Source organism: Hyperolius riggenbachi, chromosome 1 (genome assembly GCF_040937935.1).
Source record: "Hyperolius riggenbachi isolate aHypRig1 chromosome 1, aHypRig1.pri, whole genome shotgun sequence".
NCBI classification, from domain to species: domain Eukaryota; kingdom Metazoa; phylum Chordata; class Amphibia; order Anura; family Hyperoliidae; genus Hyperolius; species Hyperolius riggenbachi.
Genome location: NC_090646.1, coordinates 653,981,195 through 653,999,536, shown reverse-complemented (window position 1 = coordinate 653,999,536; position 18,342 = coordinate 653,981,195). Strand labels below are relative to the sequence as shown.

At 44.6% G+C, this 18,342-nt stretch overlaps 1 protein-coding gene and 1 long non-coding RNA gene across 24 annotated transcripts in view; one reads left to right on the top strand and one right to left on the bottom strand.

Annotated features, from left to right (window-relative positions):
• LOC137531984 (uncharacterized) overlaps window positions 1–18,342 on the bottom strand; it is a 406,169-nt gene that overhangs the window by 312,491 nt on the left and 75,336 nt on the right. The gene's annotated exons all lie outside the window — the stretch shown is intronic.
• CELF4 (CUGBP Elav-like family member 4) overlaps window positions 9,546–18,342 on the top strand; it is a 1,336,489-nt gene continuing 1,327,692 nt past the window's right edge. For all 23 annotated transcript variants that reach the window (XM_068252050.1, XM_068252041.1, XM_068252032.1 and 20 more), the window contains exon 1: window positions 9,546–9,935. In XM_068252050.1, the coding sequence (XP_068108151.1) occupies window positions 9,596–9,935 (340 nt within the window). In that variant the 5' untranslated portion in view covers window positions 9,546–9,595. The remainder of the gene's footprint in view (window positions 9,936–18,342) is intronic.

Below are 18,342 nucleotides of genomic sequence, written 5' to 3'. Positions count from 1 at the left end.
TACAATGAAAGATAGGAAGGAGGACTACTGATGTGCTTCCCCATAAGCCATCCCCAGTTCCCCAAAGTAGCTGTTATGTCCATAGTTCTATAGTTATGGCCTTGTCTTACAAGTATGTGATCCTTCAAACAGGCCTATCTAGCCATAAACATGTCACATATGGTTGGAGAAGAACTATAGCGAAAAGGAGACAAAAATAAAGCAATATGTTGCAAAGTGAGGAGTAAAAAAATAGAAGAGAGATCAAGAAATGATTGATTTTGACCATAAGGTATTCATATTGTTTCATCCAAATCAACCTGCATGTAATCATCTTTACTACTGGCAGACAGGAAAAAAAATAGGACTATTTCCTATAACCACACCCCCTAACAATGTGATAGGCTAAAAGATTGTTTTTTTTATAGCTATGCATATGCACAAATGGAGCTACTGGTTGCTTGGCAGTCAAAAAAAAAGTCGTTATTTCCCACAGACAGGAAACTGTCAGGACCATGGTCAAGACATCACACTGTTAGAGGGGTTTTACCACAATATCAGTCATACAGACCTCCCCCCGACAATGTATTTGAGAATAGGTAAAGATTTCTCATGGGAAAAGGGGATATCAGCTACTGATTGGGATGAAGTTCAATCATTGGTTACAGTTCCTCTTTAACTCACGCACAATCAATGTAATTCGAGACCAATCCCTTGAGTGACATTGCAGGCTGAGGTTGTTCTGGGGGAGGCTGAGCGGCACAGAATTGATGTCACATGGCTTAAGGGGGGGAAGTGGAGAGTACAAATTCTCTTGACGAGGGCTGTCCAACTATAGGTCCCTGGGCTGCACTCACTTGCCTGGACTATTTTTTTGTGTCAGGCCCCCTCCTCTGGCAGGCCCACCTTATGTTTACATTTGGCTCTCCCCACCGCAGCCAGGAAATTGATGTTCTGCCCCCTCCATTTTAAAAATCCTGTGCTAGACACACCCCCTGCCCATGGAGTTCACCAGCACTGCTGTTGACCGTCACTCGACCTAAGGAATCCATGGCCACAACTGCACAGCATACTAGGGCAGACTAGTAGTGCAAGAAAATCCTGAGCAGAAACGAAGCCTTTTCTCAGAGGGATCATTCAGAATCCCTGATCATGCCATATGCTCCAGTTCTGCACACGTCCTACTCCAATCGTTCTTTGCTTAGTTTGGAATGTACCTGGCCCAGCATTTCCGAGTGGCGTCCTTCATCAGTTAAGGCCACGCCTCTTCCTGATTCGTGTATCTGGACCTCAGGGCTTGATGGGGGGATAGAGATGTAGCCAATGAGATGCTTGAATCCTAGCTTACATGCAGTGGGTTAACTACAATTCATGTGGCCCCGCCCAGTGTTCACACCCCTTCCCTTGCCTCCCCTTGCTGCCCTTCATGGCCCTGGGGGCCCATCTCACAAGGGTCATAAAACAAGTGTGGCCCTCAGGATCTTCACACCCATAACAAGTGTAGCCACAAAAACACCTGATCTGAAGTATAGTCCCCTGTATCGGAGGAAGGGGAGATTAGTAGTTGCCCCTCCCCCAGCTCCGCCCCCTAATTGCCGGGGTCTGCGCCCCTCTAGTTACACCCCTGCTTACATGCACATTTTACTCATACTGTTTGCAGCTTGCAATTAGGCCAATTAAATGTTCTTCTTGATGATGTTAACTGACCCAATTACAAGCTGCATATAATTTGCATGCAAGCTAGAATGATTTGCATGTCTTTGACCATCTCCAGTGGTGGACCTTGCCTGGTATTTGTTGCTCCTTAATGTTCTACTGAACATTATTTAAAGAGACTCTGTAACAAAATGTTCAGCCTTATTTCTTCTGTCCTATAAGTTCCTATAGCTGTTCTAATGTGCTCTGCCTAACTGCAGCCTTTCCTAGTTGCACAGTGACTGTATTCTCTCTGGTATATGATCTAATCTTCTCTCCTCTGTTGGGTCTGTCAGACTCAGGCAGTCAGGCTGGAATGTGCTGTGCTGCTTGTGATTGGATAGAAGCTATACACGCCCTCTCCAGGCCCCCTGCAGGCTCTGTATGACTCACACACTGAGCTACTCTCACCCTATCACTTGCTATGTCTTTTGTTTGTAAACACTGCATAAAACTGGCAATTACAAGCCAGGATTGCAGCAGGGAGTGGCCCAGGAGAACATAATGAATAGAATGGTATGCTTTTTATTGTAAGAATTTTACAGTACAGATTCTCTTTAAGGCCCCAAGAAGGGTTGCTGAAGCAAAAGAAGCCAATCGTGTTTCACCCATCAAGGCAGCCATACACGGAGAGATTGTGGACAGATTAGAGTGGGAGGTTTGGGGGGAACCAATCCAGACAATGTATACCAGAACTGATCACCTAACCATCAGCACTGCGTTGCACCGCAGTACTTTTCCCCACCGCTCACCCACCACAAGGGCTATACGAGTCTATGGAGTCTTGCACACTTCATGAGATGCCACGGTATCCAAATGCCAGATGCCACGGTATCCAGTGTGCCAGATGCCACGGTATCCACATGCCAGATGCCACGGTATCCAGTGTGCCAGATGCCACGGTATCCAGTGTGCCAGATGCCACGGTATCCAGTGTGCCAGATGCCACGGTATCCAGTGTGCCAGATGCCACGGTATCTACATGCCAGGTGCCACGGTATCCACATGCCAGATGCCACGGTATCCAGTGTGCCAGATGCCACGGTATCCAGTGTGCCAGATGCCACGGTATCCACATGCCAGATGCCACGGTATCCACATGCCAGATGCCACGGTATCCACATGCCAGATGCCACGGTATCCAGTGTGCCAGATGCCACGGTATCCACATGCCAGACGCCACGGTATCCAGTGTGCCAGATGCCACGGTATCCACATGCCAGGTGCCACGGTATCCACATGCTAGATGCCACGGTATCGAGTGTGCCAAATGCCACGGTATCCAGTGTGCCAGATGCCACGGTATCCACATGCCAGAAGTATCCAATTTGGCACAATGCCAGCACATCTGCAGCACGTTTCTGCATAATCCACGCCTATCGCTCAGATTATGCAGTAATGCAAGTCAATGGGCTACGCAGGAAGTGTGCACAACGGGAGTGCGGTGTGGCAAGGCGCGCATGCACAGACTGAAGGGAATCCTATGATGGTCTTCCTGCCCAGCATGGAATCAGTCACTAGCCGGGTGGGAGGTGGCGCTATGCATAGGATCCATCCACGCAGGGTCATATCAAGTCTAATATTATTGGGGCAACCGGCCTTAAAGAGACTCAGAGATGAGTCTCACTGCAGTTTTTTACTTGCCGGGGCTTCCTCCCGCCCCATAAGCATGGATGTGTCCCTCGCCGCCCTCCTCAGCTCCGCCGTTCTCCCACAGTTGACCCCCGGTAAGCTGCTCAGTCGGACTCAGTCTGACTGAGTGACGTCAGCCGGGGCCTTCTGCGCTTGCGCAGAAGGTCCGCACATGTGCAGGAGGTCAGCCACTGACGTCACTGAAACGCTTACCAAGGTTCACCGCGGGTGAATGGGACATCATAGGAGGATGGCAAGGGGCACAGCTATGCTTATGTGGCTAGAGGAAGCCTCAGGCAAGTAAAAAAACTGTAGTTAGGCCTGGTGCACACCGAGCGGTTTTTGAAATGATCCGCAAACCGCTTCCGCCTGTGAAAACACTTGGCTAATGTATTTCAATGGGATGGTGCACACCAGAGGTTTGGGGTTTTTAGCAAACTGCAAACGTGGGTCCTGCAGCACTTTTGCGGTTTGTAAAAGCGTCTCTGCCTCAATGTAAAGTATAGGAAAAGCTCAAACAGCTCAGAAAAACGCCAGATCAGAGCGGTTTTCCAGGTGTTTTTGTTACAGCAGCTGTTCAGCAACAGCTTTACTGTAACAATATTTGTAATCTGCTACACAAAAACGCTCCAAAAAACGCTAGGCATGTTTAGAAAACGTCTTTAAACATGCCTAGAACGGCTCAGAAATCTGCTTCAAAAAGCTCTAGGGTTTTGCAGATCTGCTAGCGGTTTTGGTGTGCACTGGGCCTGAGACTCTGAATATCTTTAAGGAGGAATCTGAGACCTTAGTGGCAGCACCGTTCAGCTAATTGTGCGCCGCTCAACGCATTACAAAAACAATCGACCAAGCGACTGATCTGCTGCCTGTTAGTTGGAAATTTACTAGCGCCATCGCCAGTCATACATTTGCCTGATGATCTGTTATATCTGCGACGTTATTATCAATGGGGAACAGATCAACTGCAGTACAGAGGCAACCGTAATAAAAAAAAATGACCCCACACATGGCCAAATCGTTCACTGGTGCATAGCCAATGAATGAGGGTTGTTGTGTGATATGCTCGACTTTTTTTCTCCAGGAAGTGCAGCAGTTGTTTTTGTGAATAAGCCCCAGTGCGTATGTGTGGTGTGTGTGTGCGTGCAGGGGCATAACAATATCCCCTGCAACCTCTGCATCTGCTGGGGGCCACTCCTCCTCCCTCTCCTTACTTAATGTTTTCCTGCTTCAGCACTGTGGGTCTCCTCCATGCATCACATGACCGATGCAAGTCACGTGATCGGGAGCCGGCCAATAGCAGCCAAGGTTGTGTGACTGTGATGTATGGAGGAGACCAGCAGCACTGGAGCAGATAAATGTTACTCTGGTCTATGCGCTATACTGGGTAGATCTGAAATGGTGGGGAGAAGTTTGGATTACAGGGGGCCCCATGACAATTTTGCAGGAGGGTCTCATGGGCTGTTACGCCCCTGTGTGCGTGTGTGTATGTATGTGCGTAGTGTGTGTGTGTACATGTGTGCATATGTGTGTGTGTATATGGGATTGATTCTCTAAAGAGTGCTAACAGTGAGCACACCCTTGCTAAACAGTTAGCACGCACACTGCCATGCATGCATCTTTACGTGCGCAAAGTTTTGCGCCCGCGCGATAACTACCATTTGCGCGCGATAATGCAGACTTTGCGCGTGAAGGCGTTATCGTGCACAAACGGGCGTGCTAACAGTTAGCACTCTTTAGAGTATCAAGCCCTGTGTGTGTATGTGTGTGTGTGTATATGTGTGTATATATGTGTGTGTGTGTGTGTGTGTGTGTGTGTGTGTGTGTGTATGTGTGGTGTGTGTGTGTGTGTATATGTGTGGTGTGGGTGTATAGGTGTGTGTGTATATGTGTGGTTTGTGTGTATAGGTGTGTGTGTATGTGTGGTGTGGTGTGTGTATGTGTGGTGTGGTGTGTGTATGTGTGGTGTGTGTGTATATGTGTGTGTGTGTGTGTGTGTGTGTGTATATGTGTGCATGCGTGTGTGGTGTGTATATGTGTGTGTGTGTGTGTGTGTGTGTGTGTGTATATGTGGTGTGTGTGTATATGTGTGGTGTGGGTGTATAGGTGTGTGTGTGTGTGTGTGTGTGTGTATATGTGTGGTGTGTGTGTGTGTGTGTGTGTGTGTGTGTGTGTGTGTGTGTGTGTATATGTGTGGTGTGGGTGTATAGGTGTGTGTGTATATGTGTGGTTTGTGTGTATAGGTGTGTGTGTATGTGTGGTGTGGTGTGTGTATGTGTGGTGTGGTGTGTGTATGTGTGGTGTGTGTGTATATGTGTGTGTGTGTGTGTGTGTGTGTGTATATGTGTGCATGCGTGTGTGGTGTGTGTGTGTGTGTGTATATGTGTGATGTGTGTGTGTGTGTGTGTGTGTGTGTGTATATGTGGTGTGTGTGTATATGTGTGGTGTGGGTGTATAGGTGTGTGTGTGTGTGTGTGTGTATATGTGTGGTTTGTGTTGTGTGTGTGTGTGTGTGTGTGTGTGTGTATATGTGTGGTTTGTGTGTATAGGTGTGTGTGTATGTGTGGTGTGTGTATGTGTGGTGTGTTGTGTATATGTGTTTTGTGTTTTGTGTGTGTGTGTGTGTGTGTGTGTGTGTGTGTGTGTGTGTGTGTGTACGTACGTGTGTCTGTCTGTCTGTCTGTCTGTCTGTGTGTGTATGTGTGGTGTGTAGGTGGTGCATGTGCTTGTGTGTTGCCCAGCCATCACCCAGCAGAGCAGCAGCAGCAGCACTGTGACAGAGGAGCCGGGAGGGGGAGTGAGCTGCTGTCAGAGCCAGGCTCCGGTCTCCTCTGAGCAGAGCTGTGTGCTCGCTGTGGCCAGCCTGCGCTCATCATATCACCTATTGCTGCATGCCTGTCTCCCGGATAGCAGCCAGCAGTGCTCTGTGCAGAGCGTGGGACCGGGGACAGGGGAGCAGCTGCCCATGCAATCCATGATCCGTGTGTGTACAGTGTGTGTATGTGTGATTCCAAAGCATGGACCGTAGGGAAGCTATGAGCTACTACCTTAACCCCTTCACTTCAGCTGAGCCGTCCTCCTTTCTCATCACCTTCCCTTGTATATGCCTTCCATGGCCAAATACGCGGGCTCACTACTTAAAGGACACCCGAAGTGATGGGTATATGGAGGCTGCCAAATGTATTTCATTTTAAACAAAGTGCATTGCCTGGCTGTCCTGCTGATCCTCTGCCTCTTATACTTTTCGCTATAGATCCCGAACAAGCATGCCGATCAGTTGTCTCTGACTGAAGTCTGACTGGATAACCCACATGCTTGTTTCAGGTGTGTGATTCAGACACTACTAATGCAGGAAACATCAGCAGGACAGCCAGGCAACTGGTATTGTTTAAAAGGAAATAAATATAGCAGCCTCCATACCCCCCTCACTTCAAGTGTCCTTTAACCCCTTCAGCAATCTTGTACAGCCTTAACCTTTTAGCACCCATTTAAACCTGTAGCCTTCTTACATACGTAAGTCTCCTTTAAATTCCTCCTGTTCCATTGTTCCATCAGAGGAGCTCTTTCCCGCTCACATTCCGTGATTAACCCCTTTTCTTGCTTCTAAATCCCCTCCATGCCTTCGCTACATAGCGTGAGCCGTCAGGAGGCTGAACGTGACGGACACATGTGTTTTTACAACCGAGGTAACCGTGTAACCCCTTCTCTCCCTGGCTAGTTTTTGGTTCCGCTTGCGCTGGACGTATCTGCTGGCTTTTACCCATGTGACTGGTACACAACCTTTTCTTTTGTTTGGCTACTGTATTTCCTCCACAGGGTTTAAACCCCCAACCTTTCCGTTCCCCACAATTCTGATGGGCGGTTGGATTCCGCATCCGACCTTATGGAATATTTAACCCATGAACTTCCAGCATTCTTAACTCCTTCCTTCTCCTCAGACTGCTGTTTCCTTTCTCATGAACTGAGTAACCCAACTCTGATTTCTGTTGTGGAATTATGTGGAAAATAAGTTAAAACCCCCTCACCTATGTGGCTTGCCAATCTACTCCCCTTCCTCCCTGGTCCCCCCTTCCTTCCTGGTCTCCCCTTCTTCCATGGTCCCCCCCTTCTTCCCTGGTCCCCCTTCTTCCCTGGTCTCCCCTTTTTCCCTGGTACCCCCTTCCTCCCTGGTCCCCCCATTCCCCTCCCCACTTGCATACATACTGCGCACCCCTATTTTACTAAAAAAAACTCAACCCCTTCTGCGGCTGGATTTCAAAAACCCACAATGTAACCCCTTTCATCTCTGCATGATGAAATACTCATTTAAAAACCTTGGGCTCTGTTAGTGTATCAAATTCCAAATCTCTACTCTACAACTCTTTACCCTGAAGAAGCGGGGTTCTAACTCTTACAAAGCCTAAATCTGTTTTTTTAGTCCCCCCCCCCCCTTGGCTTGGCGTCCTTCTGTCATTTAACCCCTTCTTTGTCAGTAGTAGTTTCTGCATTTGAACCTTACGGCTCTTGGTTCCCTTTCTGCTTCCTACTCCAAGGCTTATGTAGGAAAAGATCTTCCCTTTCTGCCTTGGCACCGCTCATCTCTTTTCAAGTCCCGCTTCCTGCTGTCTACCTGATTGATCCTGCACCCTGCCCCGATGGCCAGCCTGCCATTTACAGCCGGTTCAGTTTCTGTGGTCCTCAGACCTCCGAAAACTACAACCAATGAATGTCATGTTGCACTCTCAACAATTATCTAACATGCCCCCTCTGTTGTGCATGTTGAATATCTGTGTAGCTATATTTCCTTAATATTCTCTATAAATATTCTCTCTCTCTCTCTTCCACCATCCTCTGTCTACTATTCCTGTTTTGCTGCCAATCTCTCTATCCAACCATTCATTCTCTATCTATATACCCCTCCTTCTCTGACTCTAGTTAACCATCCATCCATCCATCCATCCATCCATTCTCTCTAAACATTCCTCCTTTTCTTTCCATCCATCCATCCATCCATCATCTCTCTATCTCTCTCTACTATACATCCATCCTTTCTGACCATACCTCCTATTTCTTTCTTCTATCCATCCATCCATCCATGCACCCATCTATCCATCCCTCTGTATCTCTCCATTTAACCATCCATCCATCCCCTCTGACCATACCCCCCCCCCCCCCCCCCTCCTATCTATAAGTCTATCTGCTGTTTCCTTACCTCCTTGCCTCTCTCAATCTACCCATCCGCTGTCTATAAATATAAATATATCCTTCTCTCTCTGTTTCTATTTTTCTATTCATGCCATCATCCATCCTCTATCTATAGATACCCCCACTTTCTTTCTCTTTATCCCTCTGTCAGCTATGTATATATCTATCCTTTGCCATTATGTATCTATCTATCTAACTATCTATCTATCTATCTATCTATCTATCTTCTATTCTGTTTTTTTTTTTTCTGGACACCAAAGAAATATATACAAAGAAATTATATGTGCTTTAAAACCTCCTATACTCTGTGTATGGCACAATAAATATTTAAAATAATACAGCACATATTGATCATAGGTGTATATGTACTATAGAGTTACCGACTGTGACAGTAATAGCACCACAAAACACACACACACACAAAATCAGATCCACCAATTTATAGATATATAGATACTATAATATATATATAATAAGACAACACAAGACAGCACAGAGGTCTGATAGAAATACTTAGATTCGTCTAAGCGTCGTTCTCCAGCCCTTGGCTGTGCTCGCCTGTTCGGGATAGAGCGAGGAGCACAATCACGCTTAGACCGGGGACTCCAGCTTCCGTTTATTACAAGATAAAAAAAAAAAGCAGAAATGACAAAAAAAAATGGCTAAAAAAATAGCAAATATAATGGCTGAAGAAAATGTCCATTGAGGCAGAAGCAGCTTAGAAGGAATGGTCATAATTGCACACAAAAATGTTGCAAAATCAGAGAGGGAAAGGATAAAGAAAAAAGGGGGCAAGAGGAATCTTGCAGTAAAAATGTAGGGCTGGCTGGCCCCTGCTCACTGGGCACAATGGAGATTGACTAGCTTATATTTCTAGGCAGGAGCTGTTTGGAAGGTACCAATGTGCTTGTGCTGATGGGCTCCTCTCTGCTCTGTGCTTAGAGGAAGAAGACACAGCAACCCAGCTCCCACCCCCCCTCAGTCTGCCTGGACTTGAGCTGCCCTGCCTGTTTAAACGGAAAGGACACGGATCCTGTCTGTTCAATGTATAAAAAAAAAATCCCAATCAGAGAAGGGAGAGAGAGAGAGGGGGAGGCAGAGAGTGTGTATGTGTGCCAGAGAGAGAAACACCGTGGTCAGAGAGAGAAAAGCAACAGGATCCTCTATGTATATAAAGATGGCCACGTTAGCTAACGGACAAGCAGACAATAGCATCCTGAGCAGCAACCACAGCAACAACCCCAGCACCAACGGCCACATGAACGGATTAAATCACAGTCCCGGGAGCGCTTCCACCATCCCCATGAAGGATCACGATGCCATCAAGCTCTTCATTGGCCAGATCCCTCGCAATCTGGACGAAGAGGACCTGAAACCTCTCTTTGAGGAGTTCGGCAAGATCTATGAGCTGACAGTGCTGAAGGACAGGTTCACGGGCATGCACAAAGGTCAGCACCCGAAACCTTAACTTTCTGCCGGCACGTGTGGTTGGGAGGGAAAGGCTTTTGGGTGGAGGTGGTGGTTGGGGAAGGGGGGGGGGGAGGTGTGGGTTTGCTCGTTGGGTTTGGTGTGGATGGGGGGGGGGGAAGTGAGGGTTTGATCCATCCACATCAGCAGAGCTGAGCTATAGAGAGATCGGACAGTAGAACCTCACTAGGAGTGGGAGAGGAGCTGTCCGGCTTAGCCTAGTGCTTGGACAGCCTTGCCTCTCTCCACACCTGGAACTTTGTGATGGAACATCTGGGTGAAGGGGGTGATAGGGGGCTTCCTAGGCTACTGGCTTAAGCTACAGTTCTGGTTGCCCCCAAATCCTATTTTCTTTTACTTGGTGCACATCTGGGGAAGGGGGGGGAGTTATTGAAGGAACTGGGGCTGTAGGATTTGGTTTGCTAATCCCCTCCTGGCACCACATCTGGGCAAGGCACAATAGCTGTCCAAAGAGCCTTCTATCATTTTAATTGTGCTTAAAACATCTGGTTCAGAGGTAGGAGGAGATGAGCTACAGAACAGCTGAAGCTGTGCTAGAAGGCTTGCAAAGAAGCAGCGTGGGAAGTGAAAAAAGCTGGGCATATTGTGCATGCATTCTTGTCAGCCTTATGTTCTTTTATTTGAAGTCTTATTCTTTTGGTGTGTCGGTATTGAGAAGCCAGCAGAGAGGTAGGCTGTTTGCCCATATAGCCTTGTCAGACTTAACCGATCACAGTATGAGCAGAGGGAGCTGTCCGCAGGCATGGTGCTGAACTGATTCTCTCTCTCATGCCTTTCCCTACTTTGTAAGCAGGAGTACTGCACTCACAGTGCTGGGGCTTGCTCAGGAGCTGTCCATGACAGCAGTGCTGAACTGCTACCCTTTAATCTGAATTGAGAGGAATACGGAACATGCCTTCTAAAAGTGTTGTCAAGCAGATCCTCTGCTCCTCAAAAGCCTTTTGAATCACTGACCCAGAACAACTATGCAGATCAGGTGTTCCGACTCTACTCTGAGTCAATCCGATGCATGCTTGTTGCAGGTCTGTGAGTCAGCCTCTACTGAAGCCACAGGACTCAGGACAACAACAGCTAGGCAAATTACATTTTTTTTTTAATTTGATATTAATATGGCACCTTCCGTATTCACGTTCCCTTTAAGTTTGTGTTGCACCTCTGGCAAGGGAAGAGGGAGAGATTGGAGCTAGGGTGCACAGCGCTGGGTAGCAAAGCCATGATCTGTCAGTGCAGCTGTGGAGGACAGCTGAGATTCTTACAACTTTTCTGTCGAATTAGGCAATTGGGAACGATTGATAGCGCCTCAAAGCATGCAGGGGCCCTATTGTTTAAATGCAACTGTAGCTAAGTATTGGTTTGCCTTGAAAAATAAGCCATTATAGATTTAAGTGTGCAAATGTGTATGCTAAAAAAAAAGGAGGGAATGGAAGGCTTGTGCAATCATGTTGGTACATTGCAGTGTGCCCATTCGGTGGATAGATGGGGCAATGTTAAAAATAAATGGTCTGCGGTCCTTAATTATGTTAAACTAGCAGGGGAAAGCAGCTCTGGAATGACAAATATAATTACACTTGATTGAAAATAATTATGATTGCCTTTGGTATGGAGAGAAATAAGCCAGTGCTAGCGACATGACAGGAACAGCAGTAAAAGCAGCTCGGCTGTAGTACTTCTCCACCATGTGGCTAGACCGTTGCCCGTTGCCTGGCAGCCCTCGAGCGCACGGTTACGTCTCTATATTTCATGATGGGGAGGTCTAATTCACGCTAAATCACATTATTTTTTTTTAAATGAACAGCCCTTTTGAGGTTTTGAAAGGATGTGGGGGTCTCTGCTAATAGCAGAATAGGAACTACTGCAAGTTAATGCTTTCTCTAAGATAAATTGGCATGATCATCTCTCACAGCAGAATCCACATCTGAGCATTACATCTGAGCACACAAAGCTGCCCTGTTCAATTGCAAACAGCAATACCTTACAACGGGCAGCATGGACCACCTTGAGATTTAAAAAAAAACAAAAAAACATGTTTGGGCAATTGTATACCTTAAACAAAAATGTTGCAAAAATGATAAAATGTAGATATATACATTTTTTAACCATAGATCATGCAGCCTTCCGTAGATACCCAAAAGAGCCCTCTTTTTTTGGGGGGGGGGGGGGCGGGGGGGTTGTATACAGCTGTTGACAAACGACCGATGCCAGTAGAGTTCTATTGGCCACGATTTGCCAGTTTGGAGATTGGAGTTGGCAGCTGACTGTATGATTTCCAGGTTGAGTCAAGAGAACGGTGGGATTAAGGCTACCTCTTCTCCTAGAAAGCAAAAATTTAGAGCGTGTTGTTGTGGTTCCATTGAGGGTTAAACTCATCTGTTGTGGTTATGTACTTCCACCTGTACTACGTGTATGTGTGTGAGAGCGCGCGTGTGTGTGTGTGTAGGTGTGTGTGTTGGGAGGGGGTTAAAAAAAAATCCTAGATCCCTGAGCTATAAGTGGAATGACACCGAGTCTTACGGTAGAGTACTTTATCCGAAGGGTCCGCCAGATTGAGAACAGTTCAAACTCTTATTACTCATTTCAGGGTATATCTGATTTATTAGCTAATCCTGATAAAAATGTGCTTCTGGCAAGCCAAAGAAATTACTTGCTCGCCCCTAGTGATTAATTGTTGCAAGGTCTACCCATGACAAGTGTGTGAAGGATGAGGCTTGTGTTAGGCTTCCAGTCCTTTCCCGACTGGCTACATACAGTATAAAAAAAACCCAAAAACTAGAAAGTCTATGGGATGTTATGCTGTGGTTAAAAGCCATTAAAAAAAAAAGTCCTATTTGCCAATTTTTTGAAATTGTATTGCATATGGCAGTTGATGATTTTTATTATTATTATTTTTAATAGAGAACGCTTGGCATTTACCATAGTTCTATTCATAAAAAAAGACTTCTGACTGTTCGATATTAATTAATGGCCCACTAATTAGCTGGCGATATATTTTCGGGAAGCCACTTCGGGAAACAGCACACACTCCAATACTGACACTGAGAACCGGTCTCCAAGTGCATTAAAGTTTAGACAGTCGAGCTTATTTGTGAGCTATGACCACACGGGGAGCTTTAAAATGGGGATTAACCCACGTTATTGTACAGACGGTAGGGACAGGTTATTTAAATTGGCTCTGAGGGTTGTGTATAGGCTATGGCCTAGTTTGGAAACTCTTCCGAATTTTGGAAACTCTTCCGAATGTCGTTAAAAGTCATTAGTATTAAGTAGAGCGTTATTTGATGATGATGCATTTTTTATTATTATTTTTTTTGCATTGTAATTCTGTTTCGCACATCACGTTATAACGGTAATCGCAGGTGGAGCAATTAGATCAGGTTTGTAATTTGCAAAAAATGTGGGCAGCCATAGAGACTCATGACTTGCTTTGAGCCAATGGGTTGGGATTGTGGGTTCCCCGGTTGCTATCCCCCCAGTGATAAATAAGCATTGACCCACCCACAAAGGCTGCCGGCTAATGGCAGTTAAATCGTTGCCTGATTCATTCATAACTCCGCTCTTGCTTGATCTCCTTCTTCTCGAGCGCTCGCAGAACTGACTACAGAGAGACCTAAACGTTAGTGCTCTCTGGGCAGCCATATTCCGAGGCATTACCTTTTAAAGTTATTCAAAAGGCAATTTGAAGTGGTATTTAGTATCATAATTTTCAATTACAGTAATCTAAATATAGGACCTTCACAATAGGCAGAGTCAGGTTTTTATGGCTGATGCTCAGCTTTTTAAAGGTAGGGAGATAATGTATTACAATCAAGAGATGGAGGCGACACCTGTTATGGCTCGTCTCGATTCTGTCAGATTAACTGCTGTGAATATGCATGTACAACTTGTAACTCGGTGACAAAACGTATCAAGAAGACTCCAGCATGTTAATAGGCCATCTAAACTCGTACGCTGCAGGCACAGACTAGCGGCGGAAGATCGCTGAACCGGCTCTCTGCCTTCCGTCACTCTACAGGGTTGGAACCTGACAGTGAGGATTCTGTTAAAAATGTTTTTTTAAAAGTAAAAGAACCCTGAACCATTAGACATCAGAGTTAGTTGGAAATTTCACTTTAAAGCTATCAAAAACATTTTTTTTTTTCATAAGTTTAAGCTGGAGCACAGGGGTAATGGGTGATGATACCTTTTATGTTATTATTCAAAATGCTTCGGGTTGAATAGGCATTTAGGTATTTGTGTACATTGACTGTCTTGGTACAGTCAACCAGGCAGAAACTCCACCTATCCAGAAGATCATAAGTTATGGCATGATGGTTTAGCATGCTTCTTTCCAGCTTCTCTTCTTTTCTCTCTCTTTTTCTCCCTACCTTAATTTCTCCCTTCCTTCTTTCCTCCTTCCATCCCTTTCTCCCTCCTTATCTATTCCTTCCTCCCTCCCTCTCTCCCTCCTTCCATTCATCCTCCCTCCCTCGCTTCCTTTCTACCATCCCTCTCTTTCTCCCTCGCTCTCTCATTCCATTCATCCCCCCCTCCTCTGCTTCCTTCCTTGCTTCCAGCCATTCATCTTCCCTCCCTCCCTCTCTCCTTCCTTCCATCCATCCTCCCTCCCTCCTTCCATTCTCTTCCCCACCCTCTCCTCTCCTTCAATCCATCTATCCTCCTTCCCTCCCTTCCTTCCTTCCTTCCTTCTTTCCCTCTTCTCCCTTTTTTCATTACTCTTTCCCTTTCTTACTTTCTCACTTCCACACTCTCTCACCTTCTCTTCCTTCTCACTCTCTTCTTTACTTTCTTCTTTCTTTACTCCCCCTCTTCCCTCCTTCCCTTCCTCCCTACCTTTCTCTCCTTGGTCCCTCCCTGTTTCTACCTCCATTCCTCTTCCTACCTTCCTTCCATCTCCTTTCCCTCAGTTCCCTAACTTCCCCTTTTCCTTACTTCTCTCCCACCTACAGCCCCCCCCCCCCCCACATACACACACACCTTTTTTCCTTCCTTCATTCCTTTTTTCCTTCCTTCCTTCCTTTCTCCTTACTCTCCCCATTTCCTTTCTCCCTTTCCTTGGCTGCTTCCTCCCACTTTTCCTTGCTTCGTTCTTTCTCCTTGCCTTTTTTCCTTCCTTGGTTCCTTCTTTCTTTCTCCCTGCCTTTTCTTCCTTCCTTCCCTTCATTCCATCCTTCCTCCCGTACTTTATTTCTTCCTCTATAACCCCTTTTCTTTCCCACAGCCACAGTCAATATTCTACAGCATTTCAGTAGTCTAGAAACGAGAGAGTCTAAATTTTGGAAGAAGCACACACCGGTTTGGGGACGGCAAATATTGAAAGAATGCGGTGTTGCCATGGGACGAGGTTTCAGTATCTCCTCCGTTTGGATTGATCTACTTTTTACACAGTGCCTGTCAGGCCTGAGTTTGGGGTTTTTAGAAAAAGTTGACTATTCGGGAATTAGAAGCTTATTGAGTAGGTGAAAGTATAAAGTAATTTGTATATTATATTAAATACAATTCTTCTATAAAAGGCTTTAACGTATAACTTAGGGTCCTTAGAGATACCCTACCTATTTTTCTGCTAACTCATCTTCAAGAGATTAACTATCTTTGGCTACATTTATGCTGTTATTTTCTCATTTTCTCAAAAATTTTAAACTTTAGTCAGTGTATTTTTTTTAAGTAAGATAATCAGTTTGACTTGTCTAAGATCGTTCGCATAGGTCTGACAATTAAAGTATTGGGACTTCGAAGGAAACCGATTAGCAAGCACACACATCTACAGTCATTATTGAAAAACAGTCATTAACAGTCAACTTTGTCAGCACTGGCTATCCAAAATTATTGATCGAGGCAAGGGGGATAATTGATAATGGACTCAACTTATACAAGACTTTCATCGACTCTGACTTCCGCAAATTGGCTTGGAGGGCTGTAAACTTGCTACGGCCCTATTATCACACCGTATTTTTTCTCAAAATTATTGGTTTTACTTGTCACCTTTGACGTATGTATTGTTTAGGCTTCCCCATCTTCTGCCTTCAAGTCTAGTTTCTAAATTTGTAATTTGTTTCTTTCTTTATTATTTATTAAACGTTTTTTTTAGTTTTTTTTTTACTTTCTATGCTGTTCTACAAATGATATGTTTTGTATTGTTTGCAGTTGGTTTAGGTGGCTCATTTGTTTCAGTTACACGTGTGATCATCTTCTGTTATCAATTATTGACACTGTACGTGATTCAGCAAAGAGTTGCTACTACCACAGGGTGGCATTTTGTCAGTAAAAATTCTGTCAAGCTGAATATCTGCAGCACACACAAATAGCCCTAATTCATAAAAACAGCAATGTGTAGAGTACCATAAATCCACAGCAACCAATCAGCAGTCACCTTATATCACTCTACTTGATAGACACCATTTAAATGCACCATTATGTTACTATGGATTATGAAAGGTAACATTACTAGTTCTCTTTGTCCTGCAAGATTCAAAACACAGGTAGATATGTTTTTACTATGAGTACACTTGATGAACACTCGATAAAAATAATTGTTATAAAAAAATGCAGTATGCTTTACCACATTGAAAAAAATGCAGCACGCTTTACCACATTTCTTCCATTTTCATCCACCAGTTACAAAATGCCCATCTGCCTTATTGATTGTGAATTTGTCAATAAAACTGACACGGGTTTCAAAGTTCTATAGAGGCTCAAAAGGAACGAGAATTAACTGTGAAAGTCGTACATGTAAATGCACAATTGCGCCATTCATTCATCATGCAACAGAGCTTATGTGATATAATATTTCTTAAAATAAAACCTGTTAAGTCTGACTCTGAACTTAAAAAGATCGGATTTGAAATTCAGTAAACCATCAGTCATTAATCATCTTGGTTGGTTGTTTTTTGTTTGTTTTTTTTGCCTACCCCGTTTTAGTGAATAAACACTATTTGCAAGCAGTGTTACTATCCTAATAGTTCCACAATATCATGGATAAAACTTTTGACTGTTTGTTTAACATTACACATTTACATATAGTTAATTGTTTTGCTGCAGTGCTTTACGGAAGGAGAATGGACCAATCACATCACGTTTTTCAGACCGACTCACAATTTATTGTTAATGCCGGTTACTATGGCTGATTTGACAGGAAAACAGTTAACGTGCCATTATGTCCTGGTGACTCATTGCATACAAACATTAGAAGATACCACCTCCAAGCAAATAGTATTCCAAATGGATTCAAAACGAATAATCTAGAGCTCCAGCATTCTGACTATCTAGCTACCATGTTGCGCACAAAAAAAAAGTCTCAGAATGAGATTTTATTTATTTTTTTAATAGGTAAACAACGGTATTACAAACTAATTAGCACATACCCATTGTTTTTTCTACAACAACATAGAATTTTCCAGTTAATATTTACTAATCACCCACTGGAAGAGATGTATAAAGGTAGAGTTGTTACCCAGAGCAACATGGACCTTTGAGGGCCTTTCATGAACAATTGCCCCACATTTCCTCCAGTTTTCTTCACACTTGCCTTGACAACGAGCACCATTGTCCTTCAGGGAGGGACTTCAAAGTCCCAAAGTCATTATGCTTCTGAAGATCCATTTGTGGAGGATTTGAAAGAACCCCAACCCCTCACAAGTGTGTGTGTGAGTGGGGGGTAGGCTAATAAACATGGGTCCCAACTAAAAAGAATGTAATAAGGTATGATGTGATCAATTAAATTACTATTTTCTTTTTTTTTTTGGGGGGGGGGGGTGAGATGGGTAAATTTAATCAACTTAACTGTTGGGGAGAGATCACAGTTTGGCCTGCAGAAAACAGCTGCAGCTTTTCCTGGATATTGTTTGTTTTATAATGAGTGTTTGCCGCACATGTCAGCCAACTGTCAGCTGACAATGGGAATTGCATGTGATGTGCGAAAAAGTGGCTCAAAGTGTTTTCCTGCATGCGTGAACTGCACTAATGTGAGCCAACCCGTTAACATGGGCTGTCACAACTGGAGCATTTCTACATGCTGGGAAACTACGTGTGATTCCGAAATGTCCTCCTTTGCCATACTCAGAGAGAAAATATTGTATATTCCCATTGTTGACAAAAGTTCTTCTACCAAGTTAAACAAAAAGTTTGAAGATAATAGACTTGATCTCAGCTTCGACCTCCTCCAGCCCAATTCTTGCAGTAGTCAAAGACATTGAACTCCTTTACAATGGTAATAGAAAACAAAAACACAATACCATTTTTTTTAGGCCTGTATTTTTGGTGCGCCGCCTGGCAGCTTTGCATGTTTGCTAGATGAGCATGTTCTAAAGGATAGAAGTCAGGCCATGAAAAGCTAGCCTGAAAAATATAGGAAAATGAATAATGAGTTTAATGCCC